Source organism: Globicephala melas, chromosome 20 (genome assembly GCF_963455315.2).
Source record: "Globicephala melas chromosome 20, mGloMel1.2, whole genome shotgun sequence".
NCBI lineage: Eukaryota > Metazoa > Chordata > Mammalia > Artiodactyla > Delphinidae > Globicephala > Globicephala melas.
The window spans coordinates 3,665,410-3,692,421 of NC_083333.1; the positions used below are offsets into that span (position 1 = coordinate 3,665,410).

Sequence of the window (27,012 nt, forward strand, 5' to 3'; positions counted from 1 at the left end):
GGTTCGAGCCCTGATCCGGGAAGATCCCATATACCGCAGAGCCTGCACTCTAGAGCCTGCGAGCCACAACTACTGAGCCCGCGTGCCACAACTACTGAAGCCCGCACTCCCAGAGCCCGTGCTCCGCAACAAGAGAAGCCCCCGCCCGCTGCAACGAGAAAAAGCCCACGCCTAGCAACGAAGACCCAATGCAGCCAAAAATAAATAAATAAATAAATTTTTTACAATTCACCAATCAAATTATTTTCTTTAAAAACCACAAAACACTGGATTACTGGACTGAATGTCAATATTATGACATAGTATGAGTGTGTTTCATGTTTGGTAATTGCAATCATTGTTGCTTTTGTTGTGGTCATCCATTTACAATGCTTGGTGTCAGTTTATTTATCTCTTGTAAAAATAAAATACAGTGTGTGTGTGTGTGTGTGTGTGTGTGTGTCTGAAAAAAAAATACAGAGTGTTCAGTAGAAAGAAAAGAAAATTAAACCACAAAACACATGTGCATCACATGAGTGGCTCTGGTATAGGGCTTCCTATACAAGCCGTATCATGGATAATACTGCTTCAAACACGTTATATTTTGTGAGACAGCGGCTGATGGCCATAATAACAAAGCAACTGAGGTCCATTTTCTAAATACAATCATTTGCTACTTTGGTTACACTTTGTTTTGTTGTGTGTGGGGCTTTGTTTTTTGCTTTGTATTTTTGGTGACTGAAATTTACTTAAGAAATAACTGTGATTTGGCTTCCATCAATTCCACACCATCTCCTTCCTCAGGCTGCAGCGGAAGACCAGCCAGGAGTGAAACTACTGCTTCCATGCTTGCCTGGTCCAAATCTCTGAAGAAAAAAAAAGTTTAAAGACCACAAATCTTTCAGGTTCTTCCACTCCACCTTGCCCTCAAATAAACTTCTTCCTAACAGATACAAACTTTAATAACTACCTATTTCATTAAACAAATTACTATGAAAACCTAAATAATTTGAGTTAATATGCAGAGCCCAGAATGCCAAGACATTTCAAGTTGGGGAGAGGGTGATAATAACTTTCTACAAAGTAATCTTGGCAAAATGACTACCTTAAATTAAAAGCACAAACTATGGAACCAAGGCTGGCCAAAGAGATATACGTGAATGGTTTTTGTGTAATACATAATGTTTAAATATTTCTGATACATTACAGTAAGTGTTTATCATTAGAGCAAACTTAAGCAATTACATTTTAGAAAGACTCAAAACGACTAAGTTCCTCAAATAATATCTTTATCCAATCAAAAATTAAAAACAATCTAAGGCTTTATATACCTTATTTTCCAACTGTAGACTATCCTCCCTAAACAGACAACCCAAGCTTTCCAAACATAACACTCTCTCACATTTGTTTTTACTGAAAGTCTTTTAGTTAAAAAGAAAAAGAAATAATAAAGATTAGTATCTTTATATAATTCAAATGCAAAAGCTTGATATCCCAAAAAACAATTTCAATACACATAAAATATATGTATACAAACTATAATGAAGTAGTAGTAACACCTAGAGTAAACCTGCTGATACTTAGTTAAAGGTCTTTTTTTTTTTTTTTTTTTACCTTGTAAGACATTTGACATCATCATCTGCTGCTTGGTTTGATGTTCCCATAACCCAATCTGTCAGGTATTCTACCATCTTATTCCTATAGAATGGCAGAGAAAAAGAAAAGAGGACACAGCTTTTTTAAAGCCACACATACACTTTTAGTCATATAAGAATTTTTAATAGTTCAAGTAATTTTCCAAATCACCCAAGCAACATGACAATTTCATAAAAGAGATACTGCTATTACAAATCTAACAGTGAGAAGGGCGCAAACATGAGCAACCTGGGTACCCATCCACCACATCAGCCCTTAGGTATGGTATCCATTTGGATACAGAATCAAATTTTTGGCTCAAGTGTAGTGTAATTTTAGAAAAAGGGAGCACTGTCATGGGCACAAAGGTTTGGGAAATTTGAAAAGATGTGAAGAGAAAAAAAAACCACACACACATAAAATGCTCCTTTTTCACCTTCCCCACTTCCCATGATAACCAGGTGCACACTACTTTTCTGTACTTCACTTAACATAATAAGATTTACAAGACTTAACTTTGCTCTTTTGAGAACTCACCTAAATTTCATCTCTTGACAAAATGAGAGGTCGTCTCTCCTTGCCATCATTACCTCCACTAACTGACACAGTTTCGTTTTTATTTGAATTGCATGGACCATATTCCCAAGCACACGAACATATCTAGACACAGAAGCATTAAAAAAAAAAGATCCGATATAAACAAAAGAGAAGATTTTCTAAATGCTTTCACATGTAACCATAAGAACTATAAGATTTTCATTTTGTTTATATGAGAACATATATAACTTCTAATTACCTTATTATTACACCCTAATTTGGGTGCAACAGAGAAAAGGATAGCAAATTATTTCACTACTAACTACCGACACCAATGAGTCTGCTACACTTCAGTAGAATGCTTACCTGACCAGATTTAACATCATTGTTTCAATGCTAGCTTGCCCCAGATGTTCAGAGCTGCCTTCAGTATGATTATCTAGTAAGTTCTTCATTATAGCTATGGTTTGCTCCACGAACTGAGTATTGGTGTCAGTCAATAAAACCTATACGAAGAACAAAACATTGGGAATTGATTTGGGAATCAATGCACAGCAGACAGACCACAGAGAGATGAAGCTGCCTGATCTAAATGTCACACACATGCAGAAATTCAACCATGGGCACATATCCAAATGTGCACACAGATACACACAGACACTCATATCCACACCCAAGACATTGTTAACCCCAGGCACGCCCATGCACTAGAGTCCCTAAAAAGCAAATTGACTCCTACATTAGACGATTCTTCTTTTTGCAACGTTTTCACCTATTTTTTTAAAATTATAAGTGAAAGTTCACGCCAGTATCGAAATTAAATAATCTAAAAGGAAAAGGCTTCATTATTTCAAATGAGTCACTCTATTCACAGGGAAGGGTGAAAAATAAAACAGAGAACACTTTACCTGCCCTTGGGAGTCAAAAAACTTGCTGATGGTATTCTTCAGTTTGTTAAAGAGCATTGGATAAAGAGCAGGACTCAATTCTAGACCCACCAGATCCTTAACATTGGTCCGTATCTGAAGTCCCACTTTCTCATGGTTACAGACCATTAAGGATAGCAATCGATCCATAAATTTGCTGACAGGTGTATCTGCGTTTCCCTCTGAGGACATCACTGAAATCATGGAACCCTTGCGTTCACTGACTGGGCCCATGGGTGGGCTATAGGTTGCCAGGCCAGAATTGCTTCTCTGCTGCAGGCATACTCCCCCAAGGGCACAAAGGAAGCCAGTCATGTTGATCCATTCTTGTAGGGAGTCTGTGTCAGACAAATCTATGGATCCTCCTCCACTCACATGAGACATTCGCCTCTTAACGATGGTCTTGTGAAGGCTTTCAGCAGCCTAAACACAAAATTTTTATGGAAAGCATGAATTCAACCTCAATTGGTTGAGAGATTTGACAAATTACTTTTTATCCAACATTTCTTCCATGACAAAAGAACATTTTTTACATTTAAAAAATTCAGGTCTTCACTCTGTAATTTCTAGTCACATCAAGGTACCTTACTGCTTGAGGATGGATGAGTCTTAAGTTACAGAATTGAAGGTAGTGATACACGTATATCCAGTATCAGATACAGAAGGTGGTGATGGAATGCAGTTCAGGAAGGAACATACTTTCAAAACATTTGCTTATATCAATTCCTGGACACAGAGGCCATATCTGTGCTGCTTCAAGGAATATAAGCATTTGGAGATTTTTAACCAAGTAGTGTGTGCACTTAATAACTTAGTGATTGCTGAAGTTGAAGTGCTCTGGGATCAGCTTTGTAAACATTGTACTACTATTAACATATTGGGTTAGCCAAAAAGTTCATTCGGATTTTTCCATAAGCTCTTACAGAAGATCTTATAGATTCCCACATGGCAAGATGAGAGTAACCAAGTGGAAGAACCACTGAACGTAGAAAAGAGTGTAATGAAGGAGTACAGAAAAATTTAAAAATCAATAGAAAAAAATAATACTCTACAAGAATTTGTAACCTGACAGAGGAGGAATCTTCCAGGAGTTCTGGTCCTTTCAGTTTATGGAATAGAGATGAGAAAGAAAAACTTACTATGTGTAGCAAAAATTTTTCAGATTCAATTTCCCAACTGCTTGCAAGCATAATACTCACCTTACTATAGAGGATATATCAACCTAAGAAAGCAACATATTAGGGACAATGGATGATGTGGAAGTGCCACTGCATTTGTTTCATTAGGTATGTCTGTTTTATGGGGAAAATGACCTCTCGTGAATGACTGCTTTGAATATGGGACTCTTAAAACTTTGCCATTTCTTACAGCACATGGATTTACTACAGTTGTTATCTAGTATTAGAATATGGCTACATATCTCTGCTGTCATGTAGCACATTATCTCTTTTAGGACCTACATTATCAGGTATTTATGCAAGTTCCCTGATCAGGAGTTAAGACCGAGCGGGGCTCACAATACGGATGACTTAAAGTGTACCACAGGGAAAGAACCATTGAATACAATGCTATGCTTTGTTTTTTTTGCGGTATGCGGGACTCTCACTGTTGTGGCCTCTCCCGTTGTGGAGCACAGGCTCCGGACGCGCAGGCTCAGCGGCCATGGCTCACGGGCCCAGCCGCTCCGCGGCATGTGGGATCTTCCCGGACCAGGGCACGAACCCGTGTCCCCTGCATCGGCAGGCGGACTCTCAACCACTGCGCCACCAGGGAAGCCCTTTACGTGATCTATTTTGACTAAGAGGTTGACTGGGCTCAGTCAAATAATGAATCAACTTCACACCTTCAACGATATATGTAATAATGAGTCACTAGCATCAGACATAGAAAGTCCATCGCAAAAGAACTTGCAGACTGGCTTATAAGCAACAATGTGGTAGAGCAAATATATGGACTGAATTTCATACTGAGATTATCAAACACTGTCAAGTGACTGAATTTTTTTTTAGCAGCAGCAGGATGACTGAGTACTTAGCATATTGACTACATTTGGGCTGCAGCACAGCTGAAAACACTGTAGTTGGTATATGCATGATTTATTTCCTTTATTCATCAAGAATTTGGATCCAGTACCACTTAGACATCTTCTTAATCTGGTTTCAGCTCTTCAGCCAAGTGTTCGTACTGAACAGACATTATACTTGGCATTGATGTTAATTAACGCATTATGGAATAATGTATTATCAGCTAAGGCTCAGCTACCTAAACAGTTATTTGGCATCTTTATTAATCTTCCCATTGAAAATAAGAAAGAGGAAGAAGAGCTCAGAAGACCAGCTCCATCACCTTGGTCACCTGCAGTTAGTCCTCAAAGCAGCAGTAACAGTGAAACTCATCAGAATGGAGGCAGTGATATTGAAATGGATGAGCAACTTACACATAGAACGAAACAGATGCAATAGCAACTTTCAGACACAAAGAAATCCAAGCAATGAAGTTCTGACAAAACTGCCAACAGTGGTGAAGATGGAAGCAGTGGTCCTGGAAGCAATAGTAATGGATCTAGCAATGAGGTGAATTCTACTAATGCAAGCCAGTCAGCTGAGTGCTCTGGTAATGAGGGACAGTCAGAAGACACTGCAGATTTGAAGCCCTTCAAGAAGATGCAGATCATGGTCATAATCCTCTTAAAAGCAGTTGTGGTACGGATCTTTGGTACAGAAAGTTAGAAAGTCAAGCAGGCATTTGCTTAGAGGATTCCCAAGGCCCATCAGCAAGCAATGGAACAGGAAAGGACCTGTTTTCTAACCCTGAGCCGATGCCATCAGTAGATAATCAAATACAAATGCTGGATGCCTGTTCACACGCTGAAGACCCAGAACATATTTCAGAGGAAATGAATGCTGCTCATATAGCAGAAGCATCTCAGGAATCTTGCAGTATTACACGCACTGGGGACTTCCTTGGGAGACGATTGGAAATGAATTATTTGCTTGTCGGCAATTTAGCATCACTAAATTCAGCATCACTACCACCACCACCACATCATCATCACTACCACGATGGGCATATGGCTGATGATAAGCTAAGTACAGATGATGTCAGTTGCCGTAGCTCCCAGGTCAGTGCAAAATCAGAGAAAAATATGGCTGATTTCGATAGTGAAGAATCTGGGTGTGAAGAGGAGCTAGTTCAGATTCATTTCACAGGCAGAGCTACCATCTCATCTCTAACAACATCTTGCCAATGTAGCATCTATTTACCATGAACATCTTAATCAAGAACCTATAATTCATAAACATCAATTCGACAGTAATTCTGTGAAAGACATTAATTTGGATATTGTTTGCAAGAAAGGAAACACCTTGTTGTGGGATACAGTCCAAGATGATGATACAGTTAATCTTTCTGAAGGATTAATAAATGAAGCAGAGAAACTTCTCCGTTCCTTAGTATGTTGGTTTACAGATAGATCTGAATGAGATTTATTGAAGGTTGCCTCGAAAATAGGAAACAACAGGCAAATAGGAATTAAAAATTTTTTTATGCAGTAGTCAAAGTTCATTTTGCGTATTCTTATCAAATAGGTGTGGTGAATTCATAGCATTTAACGTACCATTATCAACCTATTTTTTAGTAATTGTGGTTTTCGTATTAGGTTTAAAGACTTCCCTTACAGGGTTCATATTGGGTTGGTCAAAAAGTTCGTTCGGTTAATGAATATGTTGTTCAATAAAGTTCTTGGTGAAAATGAAAAATGTCCTTAAAACCCAACGAACTTTTTGGCCAACCCAATATTTTATCATTGTCTTGCTTTTATCAGTACTTTTCAGCACTTTTCTTGATTAGATCATCTCCAACAGAAACAAAGGAGTAATAGTAATACTTATTCTCTTCTTGACTCTGGGAACATAGTGGTGATTACTCTGGTTTCAAATTACAGTTAAATGTTCTTAAACTGTGTCACAGTAAATATAAAAGAAGCTAAATAAGTGACGCGACGTTAAACTGAAGCTGAAATATAAACATTTTGATTATGACACTGTCCTTTCATCTGGGGAATCTTTTGTGTCTTGACTTTTATAGTGCAGAAAGAATTAGATTGGTGTTTGTTGTCTAGTTTGAATTCTGCTATATATTTATATACTTCTTATCGGGGCTCAAATGATTACCACAAGTTTCTTGATTTTCAGTTCTGTTCCACTGGTACAATTTCAAGTTTCCCTTGTCTTATACTGTTTTGATAATGTTGTCCCATTCTCTGACATAACTGAATATATTATATCATATCATATCATATCATATATTTTCAGAGCAGCTCTGCCCAGGCCTGATATAAATGTCTAATTTTATTGAATATTTAAGTGCTTCAAAATATTTATCTAGTTGAATTAGAAAAAGTATGTACAATATTTTATTTCCTACTTTTGGTCTTTAAAGGGTTATAATTTGAACAATCCCAAAAGAAAAATTGCTTGTTCGTGCAGGTATAAGAAAGCACTAATAGACCCCTGTTAGTGGATCAGTTGTCTCATTTTGTATATACTCTTTAAAAGGAATGCTTTCCATGGCTGGATGATATGTGATCATTTCCACAGATATTATGCCTGTTCACTTTAAAATGTTAGTTATCTTTTACAAGTTTTTGTGAAACTGTCAAACAGTTTTTCAACGTGATTATATCCATTTATATTCCCCATATGCGCATCTGCATACCCTGTGACCCAGCAATTCCACTGTTCAGTGTGGGCCTTACAGAAATACATCTATAAGGTCAGCAAAAGACACGTTCAAGAATGTTCAGAGCAGCACTATTCAAAGTAACTAGTCGGTGTATAACTATCCAATGCCAAAAAAGAATAGAAAAGAAAAATTGAGGACTGTTAAACAAAATAATATATTGCAATAATAATAAATGAACTACAACTGCACGAAATAGTGTGGCTGAATCTCACAAACATTATGTTAAGTGAAAGAAGCCAGATACTAAAGTATACTTCTATTGCTCTGTTTATATAAGTTTAACAACAAGAAAATGATTGCGTTCAATCAGGACAGTGGTTACTCTTGGTCATTAGTGACCAGAAGGGGCACAATGAAAGCTTCTGGGATGCTGGTAATGATTTCTTTCTTGATGTGGGTGCTGGTTGCACAGGTATGTTCACCTCCTAATATTTTGCACTGTCACTTTGATTTACACATATTTCTGAATGTATACTTCTATTTAAAAAAACTATGCAAAGATGCAAAAAAAATTTTTTTAAGTAAAAAAACCCAAACTTAAGATTATCATATACATTTTTAAAGAGCCACTAAAATATTTTTATCATAGACTAATATAATCAACACAGGATATCAAATTTCTTTTAAAAAGCTTTGATTTACATGAATGAACCTTGCAAACATTATGCCAAGTGAAAGAAACCAGTCACTAAAGACCACATGTTGCATGATTCCATTTATATGAAATGTCCAGAACTGGCAAGTCTACTCACACAGAAAGTAGCTTAGTGGTGGCCTAGGGCTGACGGCTGGTGGCAGAGGTGCGGGGGAAGGTTAGGGAATGACAGCTAATGGGTGTGGGTTTTTATTAAATTGTGGTGGTGACTGCACAACTCTGCATATACTAAAAACCACTGAATCACACATTTTAAACAGGTGAATTTTATGGTATGTGAATTGTATCTCAACAAAACAGCTACCAAAAAAAAAAAGCTTTCATTTTAAAGCCACGTGTCCCTCTCCCAATAATGATATTAGGTACAGATTTTTGCTTCACAAAAACATAACTTTTTTTCTTGTTCTAAAAAGCATGACAAGAAAAAAACAATGGGAGACTAATGAGTTTTTCTAAAACACCTAATAATGAGAACAATATGGCCATTACAAATCAAACATACAGAAATATCAATTGTAAATGTTCAGGGTAACAGATGATAACAGTTGATGAATGAAATGCCCAAATTTTAAAACTTCATTTAATCTATGGTTCAGTCTTCTGGCCACCAGATCCCTTAATTAGAATACCTAATAAGATAGTAAAATGTATTGTTTCAATTTTAATTTATTTTTCTCTACCTTTGTTGCTCCTTTCCTGAAAATTCTGTGATATACTCTGACGGAGAAAGAGAAAGAAAAGAGGGGAAAGAAATGGTCCTACCATAAATCATCTCTAGCTCAGAGCTGTCCAATATTTCTGCAATGATGGAAACATTTAATATCTATGCTGTCCAATAGAGTAGTCAACTTCCACATGTGGCTACTGTATGACAGAGAAACTGAATTTTAATTGTTTTTAATTTTAAATCAAACTTTAATTTGACTAGTGGCTACCATATTAGTGCAGGTTTAGATGAACCACAACTAAATATCAGTCTGAAGACATCTACATACTTATTATACTAAGAGGTCACTCACAAAAGATGAAGTAAAGTACATATGTTTAGGAGATCAATCAATAGACAAAATCAACTTCACAAACTCACCTGGCCATCTTCCATTTTGGCTTTTGGGTAGTTGAGGATTAGTTTTGTAGCTTGTTCCCACTTTGCATGTGTATCTTCCCAAGCCTGAAATGAAGGCAATTACCGCTTGAAAGCAACTTTAAACCTAGAGCTAAAAATCAATCAGTAATAGGCAGGTCTCAAACCTGGTGCATATTATAATATCCTACTTATAATATGCACATATTTTAGACTTGCTTCAAAAGCTATTCCTGGTCACATATGCGTAACACCAGGCTTCTAAAATTGAGGGTGGGGGCCTGAGAGGGATATTTCTGTTGCCAAGGGCATACCTCAGTGTTTCCTGCGGTGGGATGCTCAATTCGCCGTAGTAATGCCATCACTCTTTTCTGAAGTGCTGCTCTTCCTAAGCAAAGACAACAACAAATCAACCTACTGCACTTAGAGCCCTGCTTGCCAACAGAGAACCTGGCAAGCCCAACCCAAAAGGCAGAATAGGAGGAGTGGAATGAATACTTCAAATGATAAAGCTGAACACTTCCTTGTACCAGCCTCACAGGAAAGGGGCACTTAACTGGGACTCCACAATGTCCACAGCCTAAAATAGCTACTCCCACCTAAACTTACTCACAACATGTGCCAATGTTTTTAAAACTTCACTACATACAGTTCAGGCAGAGTAAATTATATAATCTATAACTGAAAGCAATTTATACTGCCAGTTTTTAAACAAATGTATATGGCATATTAAAAACTCAGTGAGAAATTAACAGCTTATTTCAAATACTATTTACTTTCACCTTACCTTGTGCAGAAAAGGATTTCAGGTAAGCTATCTGAATTAGCCCTGTAAACTTACAAAGTAGTAATCTTAGATACATTCTTATTTTCCTAGAGCAACCAGATGTCACGTGATTCAAGGCAGACTGAGTGAAAAAAACATTACCCATGATTTACCTGTTGACATCATATTGCTGACAGAGGCAAACTCCATGAACGTGTTATAGTTGGGCAAGAAGTTGTGCACTGACACTTCATCCACCCCACACCGGATATCCGCTTCCTCACAGAGGTGACGAAAACAGGACATGGCAACCAGAACAGCTTCAGTGTCAGGGCTCCACAGAAACATGTACAGGGCCACTTCTAGTTTGGTCTGGGCTTGTCGGCATATTGGCGGGGTTCCGCTGTACCCTGCTGCACTATCCTGGGAGTCAGGAGTGGGAGGCAAGTATTTGCAACTTATGTAATTTTACTTACAAAACCCAATAATACAACAAGCTGTGTATCAGATATGTCTGCATACACTAACCCGCAAGAACTTTTCCCCTTTAACCATGATAGGATTTTCAAACCTCAAAATATCTCACCTGAATGAGAACTCAGATTATTTGTACCAACACAATACTACTATCTGTTCAATTTCAACTAGAATAGGTATCCTTTCCAGATCCCAGAAATGTAGATTAAGTCTAATATGAACACAAATAAAACATGCACAACACAAATCTACTCAATGAAAAATATAACACACTTCTCAGTCAATCATAAACGACAAAGGAAGAGGAAGTAACATGAAATTCTATCCACCCTGAGGGAAGAAATAAAATAATCATGCTGCAAAACTGACTTAACTAAGGACATGAATAAAAACTAAACATTACTGTAGAAGATACACTGGGCTCTGGATAACATATTCCCAAAACACGAAATAGAGAAATCCTCATTTACAAAATGAATGCAAATTCTGCAGGTAAGACAAGAGTAAATACCACACTGCTTAGTAGTTGTTTTTTTCCTTCAACTGAAGATTATATTGTAAATTATGGATTAAAAAAAAGCTTTGGTCTGAAAAAGAAACTCTAATAATTTGATATTTTCACTGGTACTATGATTTATTTTTAAAGGGAATTATGGACACAGAAGTCATGAGAACACTTACGCATAACATCAAGCAACATGCTTTTGTTCCCAGTAAATCTGTACTCTTTTTAGTTGACAGAACTTTTAAACTTCTGGGGTGTGAATGGTCTTTCTTATGGGATAGAGAGTTATAATAATTATAGTTATCAGTTAAAGCTTATAAGTGTCAAAAAATCAAGTGCTGTTTACACATAATCTCATTTAATCCTCACAACAATTCTGGGGCAGAAATAATTATTATCCCCATTTTAAAGTCAAGGAACTGAATCACAGAGATGTTAGGAACTTGCCTGAGGGTCCACAAAGAGCAGTAATAGAACTACAAGCTAAGCAGTTCTTCACTATGCTATATTACCTAGTTGAAATTTACCCAAGTTCATTCCGAAAAAAATACAGAGCACAGATGATGATACAAGAAAACTACAAAAGAAACTCCTTACCATGGATGAATTTCCTTTTCCCTTTCGGAGAGACGTCCCAGGAGTACAAGTACGTAGTAATTCTTCATGATCTATGGACACCTGACTGGTATTTCCACTTGAAGGAACATCACATCCTACTCCATAAAGGAAGAGAAAGTGACAGGAACTTCTATCTGCCTGCTAGAAAGAAAAAATAAGCCTTTTCAAAGTACTGATAACCAAGAGAAATAAATATTTAATATAAGTTGTCTTTCTGTTTGAGACTATCCTGGAAAACCTCTCCTTCCATCTCCTGTTCCCCTCACACTGAAAAACATTCACTAGAAACCCAGTAGTACAAATAATGTTTCCTCAATATCTCTGAAACTCCTCTCAGTTTTCCACTCTTCAAATCATGAGAATCAACAGATTCTAGAAATGTAAATTAACGTTTCTAGGTTTAACAGAGACACAAGTAAAACATCAACAACATAAAGCTACCACATGAAAGATATAATGTACTTCTCGGTCAATTAAAAACGACTACGATTGCCTCCCATAAGACTTATATCCTGTGCTATGGTCAGGATAACTGGAAGTTGACTCTTTTGAGATTAAGTTCCTCTGGACCAGAATTAACACTGGTATATAAGCCATATATAAGAGTGACTTCACTGACCAGAAGACTACAGATTCATTACTGGATTACCAATGCTTGTACTCTGGAGAATTATACCATAGGCAAGGGCATGAAACATGAAACATCTTGTTCCTTATCTTTGGAATAATGCCAAATTCCACTATATTAACACACTAAGATAAGCCAGATATAAATAAATCCAACTTACCATTAGCCCATTTCTAAACAAAGAAAATTTAACAAGCTGCATGGTACACTGAAAAGCATACGCGTTTGATACATTTAAGATTTCTCGGGCTTCCCTGGTGGCGCAGTGGTTGAGAGTCCGCCTGCCGATGCAGGGGACACGGGTTCGTGCCCCAGTCCGGGAAGATCCCACATGCCGCGGAGCGGCTGGGCCAGTGAGCCATGGCCGCTGAGCCTGCGCGTCCGGAGCCTGTGCTCCGCAACGGGAGAGGCCACAACAGTGAGAGGCCCGCGTACCGCAAAAAAAAAAAAAAAAAAAAAAAAGAAAGAAAAAGATTTCTCATAGATTTTATCCATTCTAGAAATGGATAAAAATTCACTGAATCAAGTACTCCTAAAACTATGCTGTAATAGAAGAAATTTTAATTGACTAATTACAGAAACTTTATGTTAAAAAAAAATTAAGGCTCTTCTCTAGCCCCCAAAACCTTCTCACCATACCCCAATAGTTCAGGATCAAAACTTTTCACTCAACCCCAAGGAAGAAGACTCCTGGTATTTTCAAGAGGTAAAAGCTTTCTCGCAGAAATATAAATAAACCTAGACTGAGGGCCCTCAATCTCTTCCCTTCAGCTTCTTTACATATACAGATAGATAACATTCTCTGGGCTAGCCTAGCCATAGGATTCAAGTCTTATGTATGAACTTGAGAGGACAGATAGACTATGTTGTTACTCAATCTTCTTTGGTTATAGCAGCCCCCACTCCTCCTAGGACTGCCCCACAGAGTCCGGATTAACTCAACTAGACTTTATCAGGATTGTGGCTTTAAGGCTAAAGGCTCAGAATAATTTTTAAAGAGTTGATTTGTCAGCCATTGTCTTCTGCACAAAATTTCCCTTGAAGAGTGTAGGAGAGAGGAGCTGAATTAGGACTTAATTTGGCTAATAAACACTTCCTTAATGTCTTCTCATTACCATTCCAAATATTCTTCCATTTTGAAAGATGTCACTTTGCTTACCTTATTTTTAAGAAGAAATTTATTCCTGCAGATCAAAATTTCCCGCAACCATTTGAGAATTTCTGTGCTACTAAGCATTTGATGGCTAGTTAATTTCTTGCAGATGTAAAAAAGCATTTGTGAGCTGCAGAAACAAAGTTCACTGTCACCAGCATTGTCAACAAACAACATAATGCAGATAAAATCAGTCCATAAGAATGGCATTCTCTAATAATGGACAAAGTCTAGAGAAGCTTATTTTCCTTTCCAGGATTTGTTTTAGAGAAATGATTATCAAAATGTTAACAGCATGATCATCAAATGATGTACGTATACGGACTACGTTAAAAAAAAAAAAAAAAAAGCAAGTACTTCTAAGCCCCCTACTCTCCCAACTTCCAGCTGTTTTATCCATACATCTCATCCTTGCAGAGGACTCAAGAAAAAATTATAGACCAGGTGCACAGCACAGACTGTATGTGAACCTAATGCTCTAGAGCAGGGGTCTGCAAACGACTGCCTGCAGGCCAAATCCAGTCCATCATTTGCCTTCGTAAATAAAGTTTTAGTGGAACACGGTCACACCCCACTCATTCATTTACATATTGTCTATGGCTGCTTTCATGTCCCAACAGCCGAACTGAATAGTTATAAAAGACACTACCTGGCCCACAAAGCCTAAAATATTGACTACCTGGCCCTTTAGAGAAAAAGCTTCCTTATTCCTACTCTAGAGCTGCACTGTCCAACACAACAGCCACTAGCCAGCCACATGCGGCTGCTGAGCACTTGAAATATGGCTTGTCTAAACTAAGATGTCCTGTAAATATGAAACATATCAAATTCTGAAGACTTTATTTAAAAAAGAATGTAAAATATCTTTTTAATAACTTTTATATTAATTACATGTTGAAAACTATTATATATATACTGGGTTAAAAAATATACTATTAAAATTAATTTTACCTGTTTCTTTTTACTTCTGAACGTGGCAACTAGAAAATTTTAAATTACATATGTGGTTCACATTACATTACTATCAAAAAGCATTGCTTCAGAGTCTAGGATTTAACTCAGCTGCCAAGTGACTTGGTGTACCCACTTCTATAAGAAAATGACGAAACTTGAGGCTTACACACTTACATTTTCCTCAATGTGTTACCTCTGTGCTCACTGAAAGGTAATAATTTATATAACCAAGGAAATAAATTATAAAATTTATATATATTTTGCCTTCTAAGCAGATATTCTGTATTAATTCATCCACCAAAAACACTGGTATTATCGAAAATGTATGAAAGATCATAGTTTAGAAAACTGAAATAAACTATTAACATTACAAAATTTTAATACTCTAAGATTATAACTGTGAAAATCAATTTAAAACACAGTTGTAACCACACAAAATTCCGAAATAGAAGAGAACATACCAAATAACAGTACTTATGTTTGGATAATGAAATTTAGCACAATTCTTAAAAATTTATTTTCTAAACTGCTGTGACAGTGTTCTTACAGTTAAAACAAGAAATAATCTAATAATTTCAAGTCAAATAAAATACAAACTCATAAAACCTCTGGAGGTATAAATGAATAAAGTTTTATAATAAACTAAGTACTACAGAGTTAATATTCAAAGACAAAAAATACAAAATAAAATTTTAAATTGAAAAATAACAGTGCATATACCTGATTTCCCAAAATGTTTCTACAGGAGCATCAGGATTCCACAAATCAATGCTATCTAACTGATGAAGAACCAACAGAGCCTGAATTTTTAAAAAAGAGAAAGAGAAGACTTATTCAAAAGAGTTTTGGTAAACATAACACTGGAGTATTTATTTTACAAATGCTAACTAATTGAGCTACTTAATTGTAGCCTCAACACACAGTATAGGGCACAACAGAAAAACTCTGAAGAACCAAAACCTCTAGGGGATTATATGTATTTTATATATATATAATAATATATATAAAAAATGAAGTTACTTTATTCCTATCAGTCTTACTTTAAATGGCATATACACAGAAGTTATATACTGATGAATTCAGAATAGCAATATACATGTGTAAAAAGTGCTTTAAGACACAAACAAAATAATTTCAATAAGTATCAAAGAACTCTATAGAAAATAAAAATAATCCCCAAGTAAGGAGATCTCTCCAAAACTAATACACACAAAAATATTTTACCTCAAGACAATATGGTACTGGCACAAAAATAGAAATATAGATCAATGGGACAGGACAGAAAGCCCAGAGATAAACCCACACACCTATGGTCAACTAATCTATGACAAAGGAGGCGAGGATATACAATGGAGAAAAGACAGTCTCTTCAATAAGTGGTGCTGGGAAAACTGGACAGCTACATGTAAAAGAATGAAATTAGAACACTCCCTAACACCATACACAAAAATAAACTCAAAATGGATTAGAGACCTAAATGTAAGACCGGACATTATAAAACTCTTAGAGGAAAACATAGGAAGAACACTCTTTGACACAAATCACAGCAAGATCTTTTTTGATCCACCTCCTAGAGTAATGGACATAAGAACAAAAATAAACAAATGGGACCTAATGAAACTTAAAAGCTTTTGCAAAGCAAAGGAAACCACAAACAAGACAAAAAGACAATCCTCAGAATGGGAGAAAATATTTGCAAACAAATCAATGGACAAAGGATTAATCTCTAAAATATATAAACAGCTCATGCAGCTCAATATTAAAAAAAACAACCAACCCAATCCAAAAATGGGCAGAAGACCTAAATAGACATTTCTCCAAAGAAGACATATAGATGGCCAAGAGGCACATGAAAAGCTGCTCAACATCACGAATTATTAGAGAAATGAAAATCAAAACAACAATGAAGCACCACCTCACACCAGTTAGAATGGGCATCATCAGAAAACCTACAAACAAATGCTGGAGAGAGTGTGGAGAAAAGGAAACCCTCTTGCACTGCTGGTGGGAATGTAAATTGATACAGCCACTATGGAGAACAGTATGGAGGTTCCTTAAAAAACTAAAAATAGAATTACCATATGACCCAGCAATCCCACTACTGGGCATATACCCAGAGAAAAGCATAATTCAAAAAGACACATGCACCCCAGTGTTCATTGCAGCACTATTTACAATAGCCAGGTCACGGAAGCAACCTAAATGCCCATCGACAGACGAATGGATAAAGAAGATGTGGTACATATATACAATGGAATATCACTCAGCCATTAGAAGGAACGAAACTGGGTCATTTGTAGAGACGTGGATGCATCTAGAGACTGTCATACAGAGTGAAGTAAGTCAGAAAGAGAAAAACAAATATCGTATTAACGCATATATGTGAAACCTAGAAAATGGTACAGATGAACCGGTTTGCAGAGCAGAAATTGAGACACGGAAGTAGAGAACAAACGTATGGACACCAAGTGGGGAAAGTGGAGTGGGGTGCGGGTTGTGGTGTGATGAACTGGCAGACTGGGATTGACATGTATATACTGATGTGTGTAAAATGGTTGACTAATAAGAAAAAAAAATAATTATAAAAATAAAAATAAAAAATAAAGTCAGTCCATAAAGTCTGACAAAAAAAATTTTACTTCTAGGCCATAAGATAAAGTAGAAGTTATCTTATTTGCCACAAATTCTTTTGGAACAGACAGGACAAATTATTTTTCAAAAAGGAGAGAGGGGGAGGAAAATAGATTTTGTATTTCATAGCAGATTATTCATCCTAAAATACCTCAATTGACCACAGAATTGAAATTGGATTTGGCTCACAGAACATTAACAGGAATACACAACTAATATAAAAAAAACACTACTATTAAATAAATTAATGCCATCAAGGGTATAAAGAGTAAAACTAGACTCTTCCTTCAAACCAGCCCTATCCTAACTCCAGCTCCACAACGTTTCCCCCAGACGCACACTGTTGAGCTCTGCACATTCTCCTCAGTCTTTGGTCAGCACATTTGGAGATTCTTTACTCCTCTTTAAAGCCTTTTATTAAAATTCCAATGAAACACTGTTTGGAACACATAATGAGATCTGATTTCTTCTCTTAAAACCAAATTAAATGCATAAACTGCAAATACAGCTGCAATGATAACCTGCCTCACATTAGGAAAAATAAGTCAATTTCTAACCTTGTTCAACTTTGTAACTCCGAAAGTTATAAATTATATAAACACCAGACCTATATTTTCTTATTTCAAATACTTTCACTGTAATTATTTTGAGATGTTTAGTGAAAACTGCAATTCGCTGTGAGAATCTTCAAAAATTATATAGGTTATACCTCTCATATCAAGGAAAAACAGCACAAATTAACATTCAATTTTGTTACTATTGTGCAAAAATTTAGTTACTGACACTTTAAAGTGGCAAATTCTGTAACATTTTTGTTTGACAAACCATTTTTTTGAAATATTCAAAGAAAATGTGTTAGTCTTTCCTCTGCCTTAATATGAATGTTTTCCTTTTCATGTTCCTTTCCATTTTTAAGTTTTCCACATATATTTTAACAAAACTGTAAACACAGTATACTCCTTTGACATTTCATAAATATTTTTCCATATTGCTTTGTGATCTGCACGGTTTAATGGATTTTTTTTTGAATTTTATTTTATTTTTTTATACAGCAGGTTCTTATTAGTTATCCATTTTATACATACTAGTGTATATATGTCAATCAGTTCACCAAATTGAAATATCATTCTCTTGTTATTGAATATTAACACATTCTCTTACTAGTGAATATTTAAAATTCTCCTAATGTTCTATTACAAATAAGAGCAGTAAGCATATATGTGTGTAACTTTTTCCTTTTAACTTATATTCACAGGATTAAAAAATTACAGGAATGTAATTATTTGACAGAAAAATGGACATCTGTATAGCTCCTGCTAAATACTGTCAAATAGCCTTCCAAAAAGAATGCAAAGTATATACTGTTTTATAGAACCAACAGCAATGTACACAAATACAAGCAATGAGTGTAACAATGAGGCTGAAACACTTTTGGTAAAATAAAGCATGATAAATAATGAAGTAGCAAATCTTAAATATACAGTTCAATGAATTTTCACAAATGAATATACCTCATATAACCATTACCCAGATCAACATTATTAACACCCAGAAGCCTTTTTCACATTCCCTTCCGGTCATCAGCTCTTGACAAAGGTAGCCACTGTTCTGACTTCTATCACCATAGGTATTTTTGCCTGTTTCTGAACTTTGTATAAATAAAGGGAATCATACAGCATGTTCTCTTTTGTGTTTGGCTGTTTTCACTCAATATTATGTATGTGAGATTCAACCATGCTTTGTACTTAGTGGTAGCTTGTTCTTTTTGCATTGCTTTAATAAGTGGAATGATAATGTTGATATATTTGAGTTGTTTCCAGCGTTTTTGCCTACTACAAATTATGCTGCTATTAATATTTTTGTATGTGTCTTCTGGTAAACATACATATACATTTCTGTTGGATACATACCTAGGAGGAGAATTGCTAAGTCATATGTTTAGCTTTTATAGATATATTGCAAAACAATTTTTAATGATGGTTGTACTAATTTACTTTCTTACGAGCAGGATATATGAGTAAAAACAAAGCACAGTTTGATCCTTGAACAATGAGGTTAGGGGTGTTGACCCCCCATGCAGTAAAAAATGCACATATAACTTCTGACTCTCTAAAAACTTAACTACTAATAGCCTACTGTTGACTGGAAGCCTTACCAATACCATAGTCAATCAACACAAATTTTGGATGTCATATATATTATATACTATATTCTTACAATAAAGCTAGTAAAAAGAAAATGTTTTTAAAAAATCAAAAAGAAAAAAGATCGATAGTACTGTACTGTAATTATCAATACTGTAAGTTTACATCATGTTTACAAGATGAATCAGCTTTTTCTATAACAATGATGGCATCTTCGATAGTGTAATCCTTCCAGACTTTCATAATGTTCTCTCTATTTGGGTTCTCTTCCATAGCGTTGACAATCCTTTTCACAGGGTACCGAGTGTAATGAGCCTTAAAGGTCCTTATGAACCCCTGATCTAGAGGCTGAATTAGAGACATGTTTGGGGCAATCAGGCCACTTTGACACCTTCAGTGTTAAACTCATGGAGTTCCGGGTGGCCAGGGGCATAGTCCAGTATCAAAAGAACTTTAAAAGGTAGCCCCTTACTGGCAAGGTACTTCCTCATTTCAGTGACAAAGCATTGATGCAACTAATCCAGAAAAAGGGTTCTCACTGTGCAGGCTTTCTAGATGTACAACCAAAAGACTAGCAACTGGTATCTACCTTTTCCTTTCAAGGCTTGGAAGTTAGAAGCTTTATAAATAAGGGCAGTTCTGATCATAAACCTAACTGCATTTGCACAAATCCTGGTGCTTGCTTCTCTTCCTTACTAATAAATGTCCTTTGTGGCATTTTTTTCTAGAGTAGCACACTTTCATCTGCATTATAAACCTGTTCAGGCTTACATCCCTTCCCCTCAATGATTTTCTTAATGGCGTCTGGGAACTCATCTGCTGCCTCTTGGTCAGCAGAAGCTGCTTCTCCTTTACCTTGACATTTTTAAAGCCAAAGCTCTTTCTAAAAGTATCAAATCATCCTTTGCTGGCATTAAATTCTCCAGCTTTTAGATCCTTCACTTTCCTTTTGCTTCAAATTGTCAGATAAAGACTTCACTTTTTCTCGAAGTCAATAGGTATGCCTTTCTTATAGCAATCCTGCACCCACATAAAAGCTGCCTTTTCAATACAAGATAAAAAGATATTTCACAAAAAGTGCAAGGTTTCATGCCACCTGGAGTATCTGCAGCAACAGCCTCATGAATTTCCATTCTCCCCCCAACCAACAGTCCTTATGTTGGATTCATTTATCTTGAAATGGCAGACAACCACAGCTGTCTACAATCTATAGCACATATCAAACAATTCAACTTCTTGTAATGTCATGACTTCTTTCTGCGTTCATCACTAGTGGCACTTCATATGGGTTACATGGTGTTATTCAAGGTATGTTACTGCACTAAAAATGATGAAAAATACATGAGAACCACAAGAGATCGCTTTTTACTGATACACAATTTACTGATGAGATTAACTGCTCATGCAGAGACTATGAGCCTCACATAGCATTTTAAATGGATACTCATGACACTTGAGCTCACCAAAATAGTAACAAAATGCAGTTATGAAATCATTACAGTAGTACAGTATGTACTACAGTTGATTTTATGCAGTTATGATTTAATACTGCATCTGTACATTTTTTTATATTTATTTTGACTGTGAAAGATGCCATGTACAGTCTGTAAGTGTGTGTGTAAGTTTTGATAAATTTTAACTTTTTATAATAGATTTATAAATGATAATATATGGATAAACAAGGTCTTACTGTATAGCACAGGGAGCTACATTCAATATTCTGTGATTAAAACATAACAGAAAAGAATATTAAAAAAAAGAACGTATGTATAACTGAATTACCTTGCTGTACAGTAGAAATTAACACAACATTGTAAATCAACTATATTTCAATTAAAAAAAGTAAAAAAGTGTAATAAAATAAATGATCCAAAAAATGATAATATAGACTGGTATCCATATATATTTTATGTCATGACATACCTTTTTCTTATTTTTTTTTGGTATTTCTAGGTTAGCAATTCATTGGCAAGTTTTTTCAAATTGTCGTAAATATTCAGAAAGTTTTCCAACATATTTTTTGAAAAAATCTGCATACAACTGGAACTGCACAGTTCAAACCCATGTTGTTCAAGCATCAACTGTATAGTCATTTGATCTTTCATAAACCTTTTTGTTATCTGCTATCTAGCTTAATTTCAATGTAGTCATAAAAAATTTTTTGGATAATTTCAATCCTTCAGAATTCGTTGAGACTTGCATTATGCTCAAGATATACTAAATGTTCCACATGTACTTGAAAAGAAAATGCATTTATTGAATGCAGTGCTCTGTAAGTGTCAAACAGGTCAAATCTGATAACCATGTTGTTCAGATCTTCTACCCTTACTATTCGTTTGCTTGCTTATTCTACCAGACACTGAGAAAGGTATGCTCAAGTATCCCACTATAACTGTATTTGTCTATCTCTCCTTTTACTTTACATGTTTTTATATATTTAGAAATTTTATGTTTTTGCTTTATATATTTTAAATCTTTGTTGTTAGACTCATATAAAGTTTTATTTTCTGGATGGATTGAACCCTTTGCAATAATGAGATGTCTCTTTTTATCATCCAACATAGGACCACCTAAATACATAAAGCAAATATTAGCAGACATAAAGGGAGAAACTGACAGTAACATAATAATAGTAGGTGATTTTAACACACCATTTACATCAACAGACAGATCATCCAGACGGAAAACCAATAACGAAACACTGGCCTTAAACAACACGTTAGTCTATATCAACTAACAGATACGTAGAAAACATTCCATCCAAAAGCGGCAGAATACACTCTTTTCCAAGTGTACATGGAACATTCTCCAGGATAGATCACATGTTAGGCCACAAAACAAGTCTCAGTAAATTTAGGAAAACTGAAATCATATTAAGCATCTTTTCCAACCACAACACTATGAGACTAGACACCAACTACAAGAAACAAACTACAAAAAAACACAAACATATGGAGGCTAAACAATATGCTACTAAACAACCAATGGGCTACTGAAGAAATCAAAGAGGAAATAAAGATACCTGCAGACAAATGAAAATGAAAACACAACGATCCACAAAAATCTATGAGATGCAGCAAAAGCAGTTCTAAGAGAGAAGATTACCTCAGTTCTAAGAGGAAGCCTAGCTCAGGAAACAAGAAAAATCTGAAATAAACAAGTTAAACTTACACCTAAAGGGACGAGAAAAAGAAGAACAAACAAAACCCAAAGTTAGTAGAAGAAAAATCATAAAGATCAGAGCAGAAATAAGAGAAACAGAGACTAAAAAAGCAATAGAAAAGATTAATGAAGCTAACAGCAGTTCTTTGAAAAGATAAACAAAATTGATAAACCTTTAGCCAGCCTCATCAAGAAAAAAAGGGAGAGGGCCTAAAAGAATAAAATCAGAAATGAAAAAGGAAAAGTTACAACTGATATCACAGAAATACAAATGATCATAAGAGATTACTATGAACAATTATATGCCAATAAAATGGACACCTGAGAAAAAAACAAATTCCTAGAAATGTACAGTCTCCAAGACTAAATCAAGAAGATATAGAAAATATGAACAGACCAATTACCAGTAATGAAACTGAATCAATAATAAAAAAAAATCTCAACAAACAAAAGTTCAGGACCAGATGGCTTCACAGGTGAATTTTACCATTTAGTGAAGAGTTAACACCTATCCTTCTCAAACTATTGTAAAACATTGCACAGGAAGGAATGCTTCCTCACTCATTCCACGAGGTCACCATCACCCTGATACCAAAATGAGACAAAGCTATGGCAAAAAAGAAAATTACAGGCCAATATCATTGATGAACACAGATGTAAAAATTCTCGACCAAATATTAGCAAAATGAATTCAGCAATACATTAAAAGATCACACACCATGATCAAGTGGTATTTATCCCAAGGACGCAAGGATTTTTTTAATATCCACAAATCAATCAATGTAATACACCACATTATCAAACTGAAGAATAAAAATCATATGATCATCTTAATAGATGCAGAAAAGGCTTTTGATAAAATTCAACATCCATTTATGATAATAACTCTCCAGAAAGTGGGCACAGAAGGAACATACCTCAACATAATAAAGGCCATATGCGACAAACCCACAGCTAACATCATACTCAATGGTGAAAAGCTGAAAGCATTTCCTTCTAAGATCAGGAACAAGACAAGGATGTCCACTCTTGCCACTTTTATTTGACATAGTTTTGGAAATCCTAGCCACAGCAATCAGAGAAGAAAAAGAACTAAAAGAAATACAAATTGGAAAGGAAGAAGTAAAACTGTCACTGTTTGCAGATGACATGACGCTATACATAGAAAATCCTAAAGACACTACCAAGAATCTATTAGAGCTCATCAATGAATTCAGTAAAGTTGCAGGATGCAAAATTAATACACAGAAATCTGTTGCATGTCTCTATACACTAACTACAAACTATCAGAATGAGAAATTAAGGAAACAATTCCCATTTACCATCGCATCAAAAAAATAAAATAAAATAAAATACCCTGGAATAAACCTACTTAAGGAGGCAAAAGACCTATACTCCGAAAACTATAAGACACTGATCAAAGAAACTGAAGACAACACACAGATGGAAAGATACACCATGTTCTTGGATTGGAAGAATCAATACTGTTAAAATGGCCATACTGGCCTTCCCTGGTGGCGCAGTGGCTAAGAATCCGTCTGCCAATGCAGGGGGCATGGGTTTGAGCCCTGGTCCAGGAAGACCCCACATGCTGGGGAGCAACTAAGCCCGTGAGCCACAACTACTGAGCCTGCACTCTAGAGCCTGTGAGCCACAACTACTGAGCCCATGTGCCACAACTACCAAAGCCCATGTGCCTAGAGCCCATGCTCCGCAACAAGACAAGCCACCACAATGAGAAGCCCACGCACCGCAATGAAGAGAAGCCCCAGCTCACTGCAACTAGAGAAAAGCTCACGCGCAGCAACGAAGACCCAATGCAGCCAAAAATAAGTTAATTAATTAATTTAAAAAAAAAACAATGGAAGAAAATAAGTGGTGCTGGGGAAACTGGACAGCTCCATGTCAAAGAATGAAATTAGAACATTCTCTAACACCATACACAAAAATAAACTCAAAATGGATTAAAGACCTAAATATAAGGCCAGAAACCATAAATCTTCTAGAGGAAAACAAGCAGAACACTCTTTGATATAAATAGTAGCAGTATTTTTTTAGATCTGTCTCCTGAAGCAAAGGAAATAAAAGCAAAAATAAACAAATGGGACCTAATTAAACTTAAAAGCTTTTGCACAACAAAGGAAACCATTGACAAAATGCAAAAACAGCCTACTGAATGGGAGAAAATATTTGCAAACTATATGACTGATAAGAGATTAATATTCAACATATATAAACAGCTCATACAACTCAACATCAAAAAAACAAACAACCCGATTTTAAAAATGGGCAAAAGAACTGAATACACATTTTTCCAAAGAAACATATAGATGGCCAACAGGCATATGAAAAGATACTCAATATCAGTAATCATCAGAGAAATGCAAATCAAAACCACAATGAGATATCACCTCACATCTGTCAGAATAAACCAAAAGAACACAAATAACAAATGTTGATGAGGATATAGAGAAAAGGGATCCCTTGCACATTGTTGGCAGGCATGTAAACTGGTGCAGCCACTGTGGAAAACAGTTTTTTTCTCAAAAAACTAAAAACAGAACTACCATATGACCAGTAATTCCACTCCTGGGTACATATTGGAAAAAACAAAAATACTAATTAGAAAAGATACATACACCCCAATGTTTATAGTAGCATTATTTACAACTGCCAAGATATGGAAACAACCTAAGTGTCCATTCATCCAACAGATGAATGGATAAAGAAGATGTGGTAATGAATACATATATATACAACAGAATACTACTCAGCCATAAAAAAGAAAGAAATTTTGCCATTTGCAGCAACATGGATGGACTTCGGCAGGCATTATGCTAAGTGAAATAAGTCAGACAGAGAAAGACAAATACTATATGATATCACTTATATGTGGAATCTAAAAAATCTAACAAACTAGTCAATATAACAAAAAAGAAGCAAACTCACAGATACAGAGCCCAAACTAGTGGTTACCAGTGGGAGGGAGTTTGGGGGGCAGGCAATACAGGGGCTGGGGAGTGGAAGGTACAAACTATTGGGTGTAAGATGGGCTCAAGAATATATTGCATAACATGGGGAATATAGGTAATATTTTGTAGTAACTGTAAATGGAAAGTAACCTTTAAAAATTGGATAAAAAAAATTTTTTAATAAAATAAAAATTAAAGAAAAAATTTAAAAGGAATAGATTAAAAAAAGGAATGTACGTAGTTACAACTTTACCTTCAAGAGCCTAGAATTCATTTTCCCCTTACCTCCATTGCTTCCTGAGCAATCTCTGGCATGTGTGACTGAGGTACCAGTTGGACGAGCCCTGTAATTAATTCTGCGGTACTGCCTTGAGTTTCAGGCCCCTGTTTTCTCGGATTCTGCAAACAAAAAAGCAAATTTCAATTAAAAAAAAAAAATCGATGGACAAAGGCTGAAGGGTGGAGGGAATGGAGACTGACTGCTAATGGGTTCTAGGTTTATTTTTGAGGTGATGAAAGTGTTCTAGATGTTCTAGACCTAGATAGTGGTGATGGCTACACAACCTTGTAAATATACCAAAACCAGCGAACTGTACACTTTAAACAGGTAAAAACTTCATGGTACGTGAATTTTACCTCAAAAATAATAATAATTGTGGGGTTTTTTAAAAAAAAATCAAAACTGCTTTTGTTAAGAATTCTCAATCTACATCTATACTTGTTCATTAACGTGAATAATATCCAGAGAAAATCCTAATTAAAATAAAACAAAAACTAGGTATTAGCTTTTCAGTTAAGAAATTACATCAATAATGGAAGTAAATAATTTTTTTTCAGCAACACTACATTGGCTAAATAATATACCTCTGATTTGGAACTTCTGGTTTGGGATCTTAAACTTGTGATGAAAGGCAAAGAATGTGCATGCTTGATGAGGACTGCACGATTATCCTGTGTAGCCCTCTTGTCCAGTATAAGGACCTACCCAAATCCACACAGGGCTAGAATCCACACCTCCCGATACCCATACTTCAGACTTTTTCATTGTGGAAAGACATTGTATACAAAACAAAGCAGTATATAAATGTGAATGTCTACCTACTTAAAGAGACTAAAATGCTTCCTGTAACTTGGAAGAATCTATTTACACTTCAAGCATATATGGTTCATTTAAGTGAGGCCAATTCAATTAGTGCCCATATTTTATTTTGTTAACTACACACTCTTTCCCATTACAACAATTAAGGTAAGCCCTCACCCCAGTGTATCTATAATTCAAAAACTGCCTATTTTTCTGACATTTGTATTAATTCATTAATAACCCAATAACATTTACTGAACACCAAAGACACAACAAGTAAAAAAGACATGTTTCCTACCCTCTTGGAGCATGTAGTCTGGTGGGAAAGACAAACATCAATAAAATAATTAGATCAACAAGTT

General features: G+C 35.7%; 1 protein-coding gene across 8 annotated transcripts in view; it reads right to left on the minus strand.

Annotated features, from left to right (window-relative positions):
* NF1 (neurofibromin 1) overlaps positions 1-27,012 on the minus strand; it is a 250,416-nt gene that overhangs the window by 122,114 nt on the left and 101,290 nt on the right. For all 8 annotated transcript variants that reach the window (XM_060290048.1, XM_060290047.2, XM_030862088.3 and 5 more), the window contains 12 exons: positions 25,855-25,968; positions 15,381-15,460; positions 13,713-13,836; positions 11,905-12,066; positions 10,499-10,748; positions 9,874-9,947; positions 9,563-9,646; positions 3,060-3,500; positions 2,518-2,657; positions 2,152-2,274; positions 1,594-1,677; positions 729-845 (listed from right to left, as the gene is read on the minus strand). In XM_060290048.1, coding sequence (XP_060146031.1) covers positions 729-845; positions 1,594-1,677; positions 2,152-2,274; positions 2,518-2,657; positions 3,060-3,500; positions 9,563-9,646; positions 9,874-9,947; positions 10,499-10,748; positions 11,905-12,066; positions 13,713-13,836; positions 15,381-15,460; positions 25,855-25,968 — 1,793 coding nt within the window. The remainder of the gene's footprint in view (positions 1-728; positions 846-1,593; positions 1,678-2,151; positions 2,275-2,517; positions 2,658-3,059; positions 3,501-9,562; positions 9,647-9,873; positions 9,948-10,498; positions 10,749-11,904; positions 12,067-13,712; positions 13,837-15,380; positions 15,461-25,854; positions 25,969-27,012) is intronic.